Source organism: Gallinula chloropus, assembly GCF_964237585.1.
Source record: "Gallinula chloropus genome assembly, chromosome: 1".
Classification (NCBI taxonomy): domain Eukaryota; kingdom Metazoa; phylum Chordata; class Aves; order Gruiformes; family Rallidae; genus Gallinula; species Gallinula chloropus.
Window position 1 is genome coordinate 78,407,561 of NC_140085.1, and position 12,621 is coordinate 78,420,181.

Consider the following 12,621-nt stretch of genomic DNA (forward strand, 5'->3'; position numbering starts at 1 on the left):
AGCATAACAGAAGGGGAGTTGCCTTTTTGATGTGGAGGCACAATTCACTTGCAGGGCTCTTTCAATTTTGTGACTTGCAGTGGGTCATCCCAAGTGGTTCAGCAAGAGCAGCAGATTTCAGAGGCTAAGTTGCATCATCAGAAGTCAGCCAAACACCGTGCCTTTCCTCTCCTACCAGCACTACCAGTGCCTTTTTCTGCATTACTTAAGTTTCATAGTGTGAGTGCTTATATCCAGTCAAGGAATTTCTCTGTGGGAGTTGGCATTTTCATTTAGAAAACACCAAATATAAGTAAGTTTCTAATCAAATTGAAAGTAATGAAAAACATGGGAGGGGAAAATGCATTTCTAATTGAAAATGTAAGATTAGGTCTGAAACAGACACTATGGGCATGGCTATTACTAAAATATTTGCTCTTGCTATGTAATAAATTGTAATTTTATTTTTAATTGTTATTTAATGATATATTTAATATTTAATAATAAATATTTATTTTAATTAAATTTAATTTTTAATTAATTGCTAATGTAATAAATTTTCCTAATGGAAAAACTAAAAAAAACTTAAAGGGAAGGAAAAGAAAAAAACCCACAACATATGACAGGGAATCTCAAAGACAGAAGAAACTTCTACTGCTGATATTTCATAATGAAAGTCACTGGTAGCTGCTCTCAACTGGTATGTTTAAGGTTTTTCTACAATTGGTGCTAAATCATAGTCCCTTTGAAGCCCAGGTGATTTTAGCTTCAAATTATAATAAAATACACATACAACAATTACCTCTATCCAGCTTGGGCTGACGGATTTGAGCTCAGGCCCTGCATTTTTAGGAGCTGTCATGCTCCACTTGCACTCCACTGCAGGTGAAGACAAAACACTGGTCTGTGGTAGATACAGGACAAAGCTCCACTGACTTCATCCGAAGCATGATTTCCCCCCTCCCCAGGGACTGAGCCTTTCCTCAACACAAAAGCAGTCAAATACCAAATGAGGACCCTAGAGCGCTGCTGCAGCTTTGCATGGCCTGGTTCTGGTGGAGGAGGAGGGCTGCAGGGGTGGCTTCTGCAAGAAGCAACCAGAAGCTCTCTGCAGACCCAATGGAGCAAACACCAGCTGGTTCAAGGCCAGAGTCGTTGTTGACCAAGGCTGAGCCCATCAGCGATGGTCACAGCGCTTCTGGGAATCACATTTAGGAGAAACAAAATGCAAGTGGAGGCTTTTTGCCACCAGAGAAGGGAGTGAGAAGATGCAAGAAGCTGTGCAGGCACCAATGCTGGTGAAGGGTTGGGAGGAGGCGCCCCAGGTGCCAGAGAGAAAGATGCCCCTGCAGCCCATGGAGAAACCCATGGTGGAGTGGGTGTCCCCCCACAGCCCACGGAAAAGGCCAAGACCCACCTGCAGCCCGTGGAGAGGCCTCATGCTGGAGCAGGTGGAGACATAGAGAAGATGTTGTGACCAGTGTTGGAGCGAGCCCCTGCCAGCACTTGCAGCCCGTGGAGAGAGACAGAGACGAGCAAGAGAGAAAGAGAAAGGGACCCATGCAGGAGCAGGTTTTCTGGCGGGGCAAGGCTTGTGACTCCATGGGGGATCAGGCTGGAGCAGTCTCAGCTTGAGAGACTGAGAAGCATTCTATGATTTTTGACTGCACCCCATAGCAGTGACCCATGCCAGGGCAGCTGGCGAAGAGCTGAATTTCCATGGGAAAGGACTCACAGTGGAGAAGTTTGTGGAAGGACTGACACGTGTGCAACAGGGGAAGGGTGTGAGGAATGCCCTACCTCCACTGAGGAGGAAAACAACCTGTGAGGAACTGACTGAAAACCCCATTCCCCCCATTTCTTGCTCCTCCCCATGCCACAACGGGGGGGAAGAAGGGAGCAAAATCATGACTAAAGTGAAGTCTGCTAAGAAGGGAGGGATGGGGGGAGGTGCTTTAAGATCTGGTCACACTTCTCATTATCTGACTGGTGTCACTAGGTGTGCAGTGCAGTGTAATCAATTGCAGAGTTTCTTTCCTTTGTTCTGTGTTGAGTCTGTTTTGCCCATGATGTTAATTTTGGAATGATCTCTCCCTGCCCTCATCTTGACTCCTAAGCCTCTCAATATATATTTTCTCCCCTATCCAGCTGAAAAGGGGCTGATAGAGTGGCTTTGGTGGATGTCTGGCCTCCAGTCAGGACCAAACCACCACAAGTGCTCACAGCATTTTTTGGTATGACTTGTGCCTGTGTGTCCCAGTACTCTGCAGTGGAAGTCAGCCACCGATCCCTACTGCAGAAAAACTCAAACATTGTGCTAGTTTATCATCTCTTTTATCAAAAACCACAAACACTAGAAAACTGTGGGTCTTTTCTTCTTTTTGAATGACAAAATGAAGGTAATTAGTGTTCAAATTTCTACCAAATGTGGAATGATCTTCAGAGTAGTCAAGTATGCAGTCCTTTATATCAAGAATGGTCTTTCCTATCATGCTGGAGAACTACCAGATCTATATTCTGTAATTTGTGCAATGTTTTCAGTAGCAGCATTTTAAAACAAGCTCTGTGTTATGCTTTCTACAATGCATGAGAAATATAAACAGCGAGAAAGATGCTACATGGAAGACTGACAAAATCGACAGGGAAACTATAAGTTAATAATACATTGCAATTCACAGGTGGACTGCAAAGCAACATGAAAGCACTAATTAGCTAAGTGTCACAGCTAAGTTTTATTCTGCAATCTCAACCCTCAGTTTTGTCTTAGATCCTTCTTCTTGGTGACAGCCTGTTTTAACACCTGGCATCAAAGGGTACGGGAACCTCTTTGGTTTTCCAGGCCTGGAGTTGAACGCCCCAAGCCAACCAGCTGCCTGCTTTAGCTACAGCTTGAGTTTATGAGCCTCCAACGTACCCAACTTCAGATACGCAGCTGCAAACACATAAACAGTCTTTCTGGTTTTGTCCCTTAAGCCAACAAGAGGCACTTATGGCCAGCAAATCAGCCTAAATGCAATTGAAGTAGGAATGCAACATGTGGCAAAAGTTTTACATCGAGAATGAGCAACTGCAGCAGATGTTACACTGCATAACACGAGCAAAGTCACCAACTCTCCCAAGAGGCTGTTCACGAGGGCTGCGATTCCACATGGAGAGGAGTACTGTTTGACAGTCTTTTTTGAAAGCTTGGATCTTCCTTTAGAAGAACATGGAGTCTGTTTCTCTACTGCATTAAATGGAGAGCAGCCGCTGACATGAGCAGAGCGCTAATCAAACATGCCAGACTGGGACCTGGGCTGTGCACTGTTATAACCGCTAGCAAAGACATCATGATTTCATAACTTTGGCAAAACAGTCTGAATTATTAATATTTTCAGGAGATATAAGCTCAAGAGAAGAAAAATAAACAAGATTGATAGATTATCTTTCTTCCTTTTTTTAAAGGGTCTTTATAAAAGGCTGGCTGTGAAATCATTCCTGATATCTGCTCTCACTCCCTCGTAGTGAGCTTGGTATAATGAAATGCTGACAATATTCAGTGTAATTCAGAATTCACCCCACTGGGAGTACTGAATCAGTATTCATGTCAAAGTAAATTTATCACTGATTTTTAATCTCTTCATTGCCAGGAGCACAGTACAAATTCATAAATTTTAATTTTTATTTTACTTTAGTAACTGTAATTACCTACAACATTTGTAAATTAAAGCAATGTAAGAGAAAGATGCTGCCTTGATCAAAATTCATAACCTGTTTCTATTGGGTATTCATTTTATTTTATATTGATCCTAACTAAGAGGCAGATTATTTCCTTGCATAAACGCTGAGAGAGAAATCACCAGATTCATGGAAAGCTACAGCCCACATTAAACCTGAGTTATCCTTCAAAACAGGCAAAAATTAGGGCCTCTATAAGCTCATAAAGCAAGAAAGCTGTGGGGGAGGGATGTATTCTTTTCATGGAAATTGCCTCTCCTGCAAGGCTCAGTGGACTTAACTTCTGGCCCATCCTGACTATGGCATTATGACAGAACTTACTCTCAAGAGTGCTTCAGGGCATGGTCAGCAAATGAGACCCTCCAAGACCACAGTGCTCTCCCCAGAAACTCCTTGTGTTCTATTTGCTGGCTTGGCACAACACACCACCTCCTGCCTTAGCTGGACTTGTGTGTTTTCCTTCTCACAGGACAGATGCCAGCAGGGCACAGAATCTTGCAGCATAGATCAGTGTGAACCAGCTGGGGCACAGCAGCAGTCTAACTCCAATGGCAAGGGGAAAGGCAGAGACTAACATACATGAAAATAATTTTTAAGATGGGTAGTTAGCATGTGCATGGCTGGTGCTCCTCTGAGAGCTGAGCTAGCTCATTTACAGCTAAGGCCACCTGCTTCCACAGTTCACTGTGCTCGACTGTCGACCAGTTGCATTTTCCCTTCCTCACAGACCACAGGCGTTGTCATGCCCAGTGCAACATCCCCCATTATTCTTGTTCTCTGTTTTTGCAGAGTCTAAACTCATTGGGTCCTGATTTGGACCTTGTGTGCTACTGGTATAAGTGAGAGTGATGAATCTTCTACACCAAAGGGAGGTGGGGTTTTAGGTGTGTGTGTGGGGGGGTTTCCTCCTGTGTTAAACAAAGGTTTTGTCCCAAGCCTAGAACGGAAGTATCCAAACTTCAAAAGGCAGAGTTCCTAAGCAGGAGAAAAATAATCCCTCTGTAACCATCTCCCCTGACCAGCTTGTGACCTTCACCTCCACTAACTGTGTAGTGAATCAGCAGACTGGGTTACCTGTCACACAGTTTTCATCAAACACCCACTAAATACATTCTTATCTCTCTTTCTTCTCTTCTCTGGTTTTGATGCCATTGACGGCAAAGTTAAGGGGCTCACCCTGCAGACTGTATTGGCTCAGGACACCACAGTAGGAGTTCTGAGACTGTAATTTATTTCTCAACTTTATTACAGACTCAGTTCATGGTTTTCCATAAGACTTTTACACCCAAGTTCTCTTTAATAATCAGGCACCTAAATATTACTGAAATGTCAAAAACCTTCTAGAGACCTGAGGCTTTAACTCCTTCATGCCTCCACTCACTCTCACAGGTATGCATCTTTGTTAAAGAGCCTACAGAGAGAGAGGCAGCCCACGAATCCAAATGACATGTTACATTGGAACTCTGGTTTGGATTTTCTGTGACAAAATTTAGCCTTGCATATTTCTAACACCTAGGGCATCTTTGCATTATCTCCTCGTACCTTTGTAAAAGCTCGAGCAACCATGAGTAATTTCCAATAGTCATAATGGATTTAATATGATAATGGCATGCCCTAATCAAATAAACTCCACATGAGGGGAAGCTTACAAAGGCTGAGAAGCCGGAATAGTATTTATTTTGTTCCAATGGATTAAAAAAAATGGTCCCAGCAAAAGAGATAATGAAGCCCCTGTCGGCAGAGAGATTAAATTAACTTAATGGACACACAAACTAAATATGCAGAGATACTTGCACTCCTTTCTGAAAAGTGGATAACTGGTGGTCTTGCAAACTGTCCTATCACTTGGAGTACAGAACAGCCAGCTGAATCGTTGTGGTGCAGAGAGCAGCTGCAGGCTTCTTGATGAGATTTCACTTTGCCTAAAAACTGACTCTGGAAGATTACTTTCAGTGCAGAACTAGTGCAGTGGAAGGAAATAAACATTCACAGTTTACATATTATGGTTTATGCTTTGTCTCTTAATGCTGTAATGCTAGAGATTAGATTAAATTAGGTGCTGGACAAAAGAGGGAAATGGATTAAGTATTTAGATAGGCTGAGGGAGCAACGCAGAATCTCATTTAGTAAGTGAATTACCACTATCATTAATAATGTATGCCTGGGCATTAATGTAACATTCTGTTATTTACCTGCTCCGTTCATTGTGAAAATGACTTTAGAAGGCATCTGTAATTTTCTTTGCTTGTCCAAGCACACATTGTGCTTTGTCATGACTCAGATCCTTTCCTCCACATTCTTCTCTAAAGATTTTTGCTTTGCAAAACAAGAAACCTGCCACAGTTTGTGTGAACTTTGCATGTAGGTATGTTTATTCAAAAAGAAATGGAGCAAGGCTGAGGAAAATACAACAAAGTGAAAGAAAGCTACAGTTCACATAACTAATACGTTTTCCGAGACCTTGAGAAATGAGGAACTGTTTGTTGGCATCTTTATATTAAAAAAATAAAAAGAGCCATCTAAACACTTTCAATTCACCTTCACATTATTATATTTATTAAAGAAGTCCTTCTTAGAAAACAAGTAGGATTGGTAATCCACCTACCTAAGGTCACAGATGATGAATCTTCTGCCAAGGTATTTTTGCAGCAATTCAAGAAGAACCTGAGAACAAGCTCATTCTGAAAAAAAAAAAATATATATATATATTTTAGGGAATATCATATGTTGTGCACTGTTCCGTAAACGATTCCCTTCTGGGCAGATTATGTGTAGGCTTTTAATGTGTATATTGGAGTTAGGGAGAAAGGGGACCCTTTCCCCTCTGATCACAGGCAAGAATCCCAGGGAACAGTTTCTACACAGGCACTGGGAAGGCAATGCTGTTGTCTTATCACTGGTGCAGGGGTGCTGCATTGGTGCCCACCCGGCCCCTTCCTGTCAACACACTTCCAAACAGCAACGTGCCGCGCGGACCACAGATCTGCATTGGTGCTTCATCTCCAGTGTCCCAAGATGTGTACTGGCAGCTGCCAGGGCTTTTACAGAACAGCCCATCTGGGAAGCAAACGCAGGAGAACATCTTTCCCCTGCGTTGTGTAGTCAGTGTGAAATCTGCCCTTGGCGCAGGGCTGACCCCAAGCATCTGACCTAATGTGTGCCTCCCCGAGGCACAGATAGTGTGCGTCCCTCCCTCACGTGGCAGCTTAATGGACACTCACATGGAAAAGCTCCGTACGGAGTAACTCCTACCAGAAACAAACAGGGAGTGAAAGGGGTGCTCATATTTTGCCACCCTGTTTAAGACTAATTCACCTCAGGTACTGCACTGTAACTTGTATTTTTATGTACTGACCTGTGCTGCTCTAGTGAACATATATAACAGGTAGTTACATCGGCCGCAGAGAATTAAAACAATAAACCAAACCCCCAGATTTGAGTATCATGCGAGGCAATAAAAGTGTGAATTCTGAAATGGACTCTTATTATTCTGAATCAAAGGTGAGCAGTAATTGCATTTTATTAGCTTTTTCATGAAGCCGTATTTCAGAGCGGCCACTCTTTAGGATGGCTAGAATTGCTACGTTCATGCTGATGGTACTTGGACTGACACTGTAATGAATGGGTAGGACAAGAAACTCCTCAGATTCTAGAGTTAAAATTTCACCATTGGGTTTTTTTCCAGGCCATGGAAAATAATGTGTCTCTTATCGGCAAGATGTACTTCACGTAGCGTTTGTCTTGTTTCAATCTGACAAGATGTGGCATGATTTGTGCAGGGGAAAAAAAGAAGAGTTTAGTGACAAATGCAGCTAGTGAGGAGTTAAGATGTGGTTACTGCAGACACAGAACAACATGCGTATGTTCAGCACAGAGATAAAACTTAGCAATCTGGATTTATTTTAGCAGTTGCCTATAATTTTGATTCTATGGTTTGGAATTTTTCCTCACATACCAGTATTTTTTTTACAAGAAAAATCAGGGAAAAAAATAAAGATAACCCAACAGAATTATTTTCCTTGAACTAAAAGACAAATCTTTGAGCCATTAGCAGTGGACTGCTGACAGACCTGTCTGTTCTGAGCATGACTAATTATTTTCTCATCTTGTGAGGACAGCTTTCAGGGGGGCACCCATGCACCTGCATCAGCTTCCAGTAGCTTTAAACAGCTGAGTTATTCCCCATAGGACCTCTATTTGCTCTTTCACTTTCCCAAGTGTAAGAAATCTCAAGGGTTGAGAGAGTGTATTTATGGCAGTTCAGCCTTTGTTTGACAGCATGAAAATAAGCAGAGAAACTTAAGTAGCCCTTTGAGTTCAAAGATCTTGAGAGAAGTGGGCAGGAGGTGGACTAACTGACTTGAAAGAGAAATAAAATACTCCACACTGAGCAGCCTGGTGTTCTGCTTCCTCTCCACTTACTCTTTCAGCAATAAATGGAAATATATGAGCACAGAAGTTTGTAAACAGTAGGTACAAAGACAGTTTCAGGTGAATAGTTCCAAATTCTCTTTTCTACAGGAGACCACACTGAAAAAGCAGTATTTCACTTACATAACAAGTGGATTTCATGCAGATCTTACCTCAGGGATGAACAATAGAGACTTGTACATTGCTGGTGCCTCGGCACTGATTTCAAAGCTTTCCCTGCCTGTGTCCATTGTACTCAACAGGTATTGAAGAATGTAGGGATGCTGCAAGGCTAACGTGGGCAGACGGAAAGCAAAAGCATAACAGGTCAGGTTGCAGGGGCAGATGTAGCTCTCTATCCAGGGCAAAGCGCTTTGAAAGCAGCTGAGGTGATCTCCTACATGCTTGTAGAAAAAAGCATTTTGCACGTTGCTACTCACAAGAGAGCCATTTCTCCCTAAACTGTGTTAACCTGCCTGCCACAGGACTCTACCATTTAGATTTCCATCAGCAAAGTGTTTTAAGTACCTTCCTAAGCTCACCCTTTGCCTGCAGACCTCCAAAGCACAACCTGAACTTTCAGGTGATTCCTAAAATCAATGGGGCTTCAATCGACTGAACTCTGGTCAACAGGACTGAAGCATCTGCTTAGAGTTCAGCGTGCATCTGATGACACTGCTGAGCAGAAACAGGCACAGCAGAGCCTTGACTGTATGTACGATCAAAAAGCGCTTAGTAGGTAGAGTCCTCTTCTGAAGAAGCACCACTGCTACAAAGACCTGAACATAGGTGGGAATCTTAGAGACCCTGTGACAGCCTTGGCTGACAGGAAGGTACTGGGGGTGACCACAAGCACTCACCTACCCGTTTTCTTCCCTGGAATTATTACCTTTACATCAGTAAATGGAAATTTCTTCAAATACTGCCCATTTGGGGGATTTTTAGGAAAGCCTCATATCCTGGTATCATTCTTACCTACTAAGACAACAATATTTAACAGGTAATGTTTCCAGGTCACTCAACACCATTAGTCTACTGGGGAGCACCCAGGTATATACCAGCATTGGTTTGTCTAGAACTCATGCCTGACCTTTATTCAGACATGAAACTCAGAAGGGACAAATTCCCCCTTCACTTGCACTAGGGTACAACTGAAACAGGGTATTTCATTTGTATCAGGGGAGCTGGCACAGCCCTGAACCTCTGTAACACAGCAGAATTTGTGCTCCCTATCAGAGCCCAACTAGAAAAGCACTCTGATGTTAGTGAAAAACAGCCAGATTTCAAGCCAGATTTAATTTTGTCAGAAAGACAAGCAGCCTCTCCTCTGCTTTCAACTTGCTTTTCAGCTGTGTTAGAGTACATTTGGGGTCAAAGAACACCCATGCACCTCTTAGACTTTAACAGGATGGAGGATCAGCAGGAAAGAAAGAAACCAGAAAAAACCTGACCTTGCTGCAGCTATTATAACTTCAGTAGGGGACATAGGAATAGAGGGGACTTTGAACCCTCCCCATTTTGGCTCTGCTGGATTCCTGGCTGCAGGAGTACAGCAGTGGTGGGAGTTTAAGGGACCCACATACCTCAGGTGCACTTTGTACCACCGTGTTCTGCACCTCCATACGGGCACTACAGGAGCTACTTTTTCATCTCTGTAAAGCCCAAGTGGCACCAGTGAATAAAACAAAAATTAATATGGTAAACCTGTGTAAAAGTTGATTACTTTTAGAATGTAAAACGTGCATCACTGTACAACAAGGCTGTGATCCTGGTTTTCACTGTATGTTTGAAAATGCGTGAACTTAATTTGCATCATTTGCATTTATATCCTCTTTAAAGCCCTTTCACACAGCCTGTAAGTCACCATAAAGCTGTTCACAGAACCTCCCTGTACAGAACCTCCCTGTAGCTGACACACTGCTGCTGTTTGCTTACCTGGCTGCACTGGGTTTATCATTGGCCCCAAAGCCTTTAGATAATTTGGGCACTTAGAAAATCTGTACAGAGACAAACCCCAATATACCACTTTGCTGTTGTTTTTTACTGACTAGCCCCCTGTGCACCTACCTGCACATACTATTATGCTTGCTAAACCCCCAACCATGATAAAGGAGCTCCCTCAATCATCCAAGCCCACCAAACCTGCACATGAAACCAATCTATGTGAAAGGTGTTGGAACAAGTTATGTAGGTTTGTTTAAGACTATGTAGTTTTGCAAGATCAGTATGTACATCTAGTGCCTGAGCTGTGTTATCAATAACAACACCCACAAATTAAATGCCACTTCTTTTAAATGATGAGTGATGGGAAGATTATCTGTAGAAAGCTACTAGCTGGCTAATGGTGCCAAATGCACATGGTTGCTATATAAAACATTGCATTAGATTCAGCTCTGTATTTTTTCATTCCTCATGCCCAAGCTAACAGCAGGTTGTCCTTTCAAAATAAGCATGAAGACATTCAGCTTTGAGAACGCTGCTGTCTGACACCAGGGCCAAGAGCAGACTAAATTAACGGAGCCTTACCTTGCTTTTTGTGTCCCCAGGGAGTGTACACCCTCCTACAACACAGGATTAAGACAAGCTACTAGGCCAGCCTTAATTTATTTGATATGTTTCAAGATCTGGGCTGCAGTCTGCATTCAGCCCATCACCCAGAGTTTGCAGTGGAACAGATTAAAATATAAAAGTGGTGAGTAGCAGCTGCATTTTGTCACAGATTTGATTTGTACTTTGATAATGTATATTTTTGTCTTCCTCTGCATTATCAACCTTCAATTTATTGTTTCTTGATGCTCCACCTCTTACTAGTGGCACCACAAGGTTGTTTTGCCCTTCAATGAAGGAAAGCTCCAGGAGTCCAAACATTATTGAGTATGTTGCCTTGCTGATTTGGAAGACCCAGGCATTTCAACACAAGCAGCTGATCCGCCAGTCAGCACCAGTGCAACTGGCACATGACTAAATATTCTTCTGATGTGATCATCTATACCCTCATTGGTTTGGGAGGAGTAGAATGAAACCAGAAAAGATTGCTGAAAGCCTGGTTTTGATCCTGACCTGAATGACTCAATGTGATGTTGAAGGTACATCAACTTTTGCATTTTAGTGATTGATGTAATGAATATAGCTTGTTGTTCATGCATATAGTCTGGCAGTGTAGTTATTTATAACTGAGTGTTAACCTGAATATTGGAAAAGGACTCCTATTCTAGGCAACTTTTCAGCAACAGAAGTCAATGAATGAGGTCGGTGCTGAAATTAAACCAGAGACTTAAAAATTGCTTTGAGCAGGGATGGGCAGGAGCACATTTAAGCTTTTAAACTGTCCCAACAGCAAGTATCTCCATCAGCTGATGTTTCTGCATTTATGGGATCTGATACTAAAATTCAGAGATAGGGAAAGGTGGCTTGAAGTTTTTAATCTTTAAAGAAAGGTTTAAAGAAAATTTAATTCCATTTGAACTACAGTGCATATGAGAAGGCAGATATTTTCCACCTCTCCTCCTTCCTTCAAACCATTTAGCAGAAAAGGTCAGTGACATTGTGACCTACTCTTAATTATAACACAATTTTCATAATCAGAACTTAGTCTGGGCTAAAAAGCACGCACTTAAGGCATAACTGAGGAAGGAATTTGGATATAATCCAATTCTTTCTTTATTCTTAGGATTTATAATTACTTAATTGGCATCTTAAGTGTGTAGTCAGTCCTGTGTGGACTGGACTAAACTATTCAGAGCTGAAGATGGTGTCTAGTCAATCAGGGTAATGCGTTCACAGTGATTGCAAGGGTATGGTATAATGAAATAAAAGCTTTTCTCTCAGACAAAGTATCTCAGACAATACTCTGGTATACTGTACAGCTACTATCCCATACAGGTCCAGTTCAGAAGACAGAAATGACTGTGTCAAAAAAGTAAAGGCAACCCTACTCTACAGGCATCTGCTCTTACAAGATTTCTTTGCAAATTTCCAAATTAATTATTTATTCCTACATAGTTTTACTATTTTATAGGAATGAGAGTTTGGTAATGCTTGAGAACAGACAACTCACTTAATGGTTTCAGTCAGGGTCCCTAGCAACTTGAGAGAAAGGACACATTTGACTGCAAAGTTGTCCAAGGCATGAAGAGAGACAAAATAATTGTGTTTATTTTTATCAAGAGAGCCTCCTAGGATGGTTTTCTGCTCAGAGTAAAACCAAGAAGTCGCCATGACACCTTTTTAAAAGTGTCATACCAAAGAGAAAAGTAAAAAAGAAGCCTTCAGCTGGGAATACAAAGGAAATTACCCACTGACTGTTCTTGTTCTAAGTGGGTCAGCACACGTCAGTATTTTATAAATTTCTTACATCTCCCAGCAGGAGAAACATATTGAAGTAAAAATAATGATTCAATGTTTATAGAGTATCAATAACTTTAAAGGTTATCATCTAGAATTGCAGGTTAGCTGCATGGTGGCAAACATGATGATTACCCACATGCAATGGCACTTCGCAGATGGAAACAATCT

The 12,621-nt window shown here is 42.0% G+C and overlaps 1 protein-coding gene across 1 annotated transcript in view; it reads right to left on the reverse strand.

Annotated features, from left to right (window-relative positions):
* PIK3C2G (phosphatidylinositol-4-phosphate 3-kinase catalytic subunit type 2 gamma) overlaps positions 1–12,621 on the reverse strand; it is a gene marked incomplete at both ends in the record, with an annotated part of 207,905 nt that overhangs the window by 27,170 nt on the left and 168,114 nt on the right. The window contains one exon of the mRNA XM_084261632.1: positions 6,302–6,377. Coding sequence (XP_084117758.1) covers positions 6,302–6,377 — 76 coding nt within the window. The remainder of the gene's footprint in view (positions 1–6,301; positions 6,378–12,621) is intronic.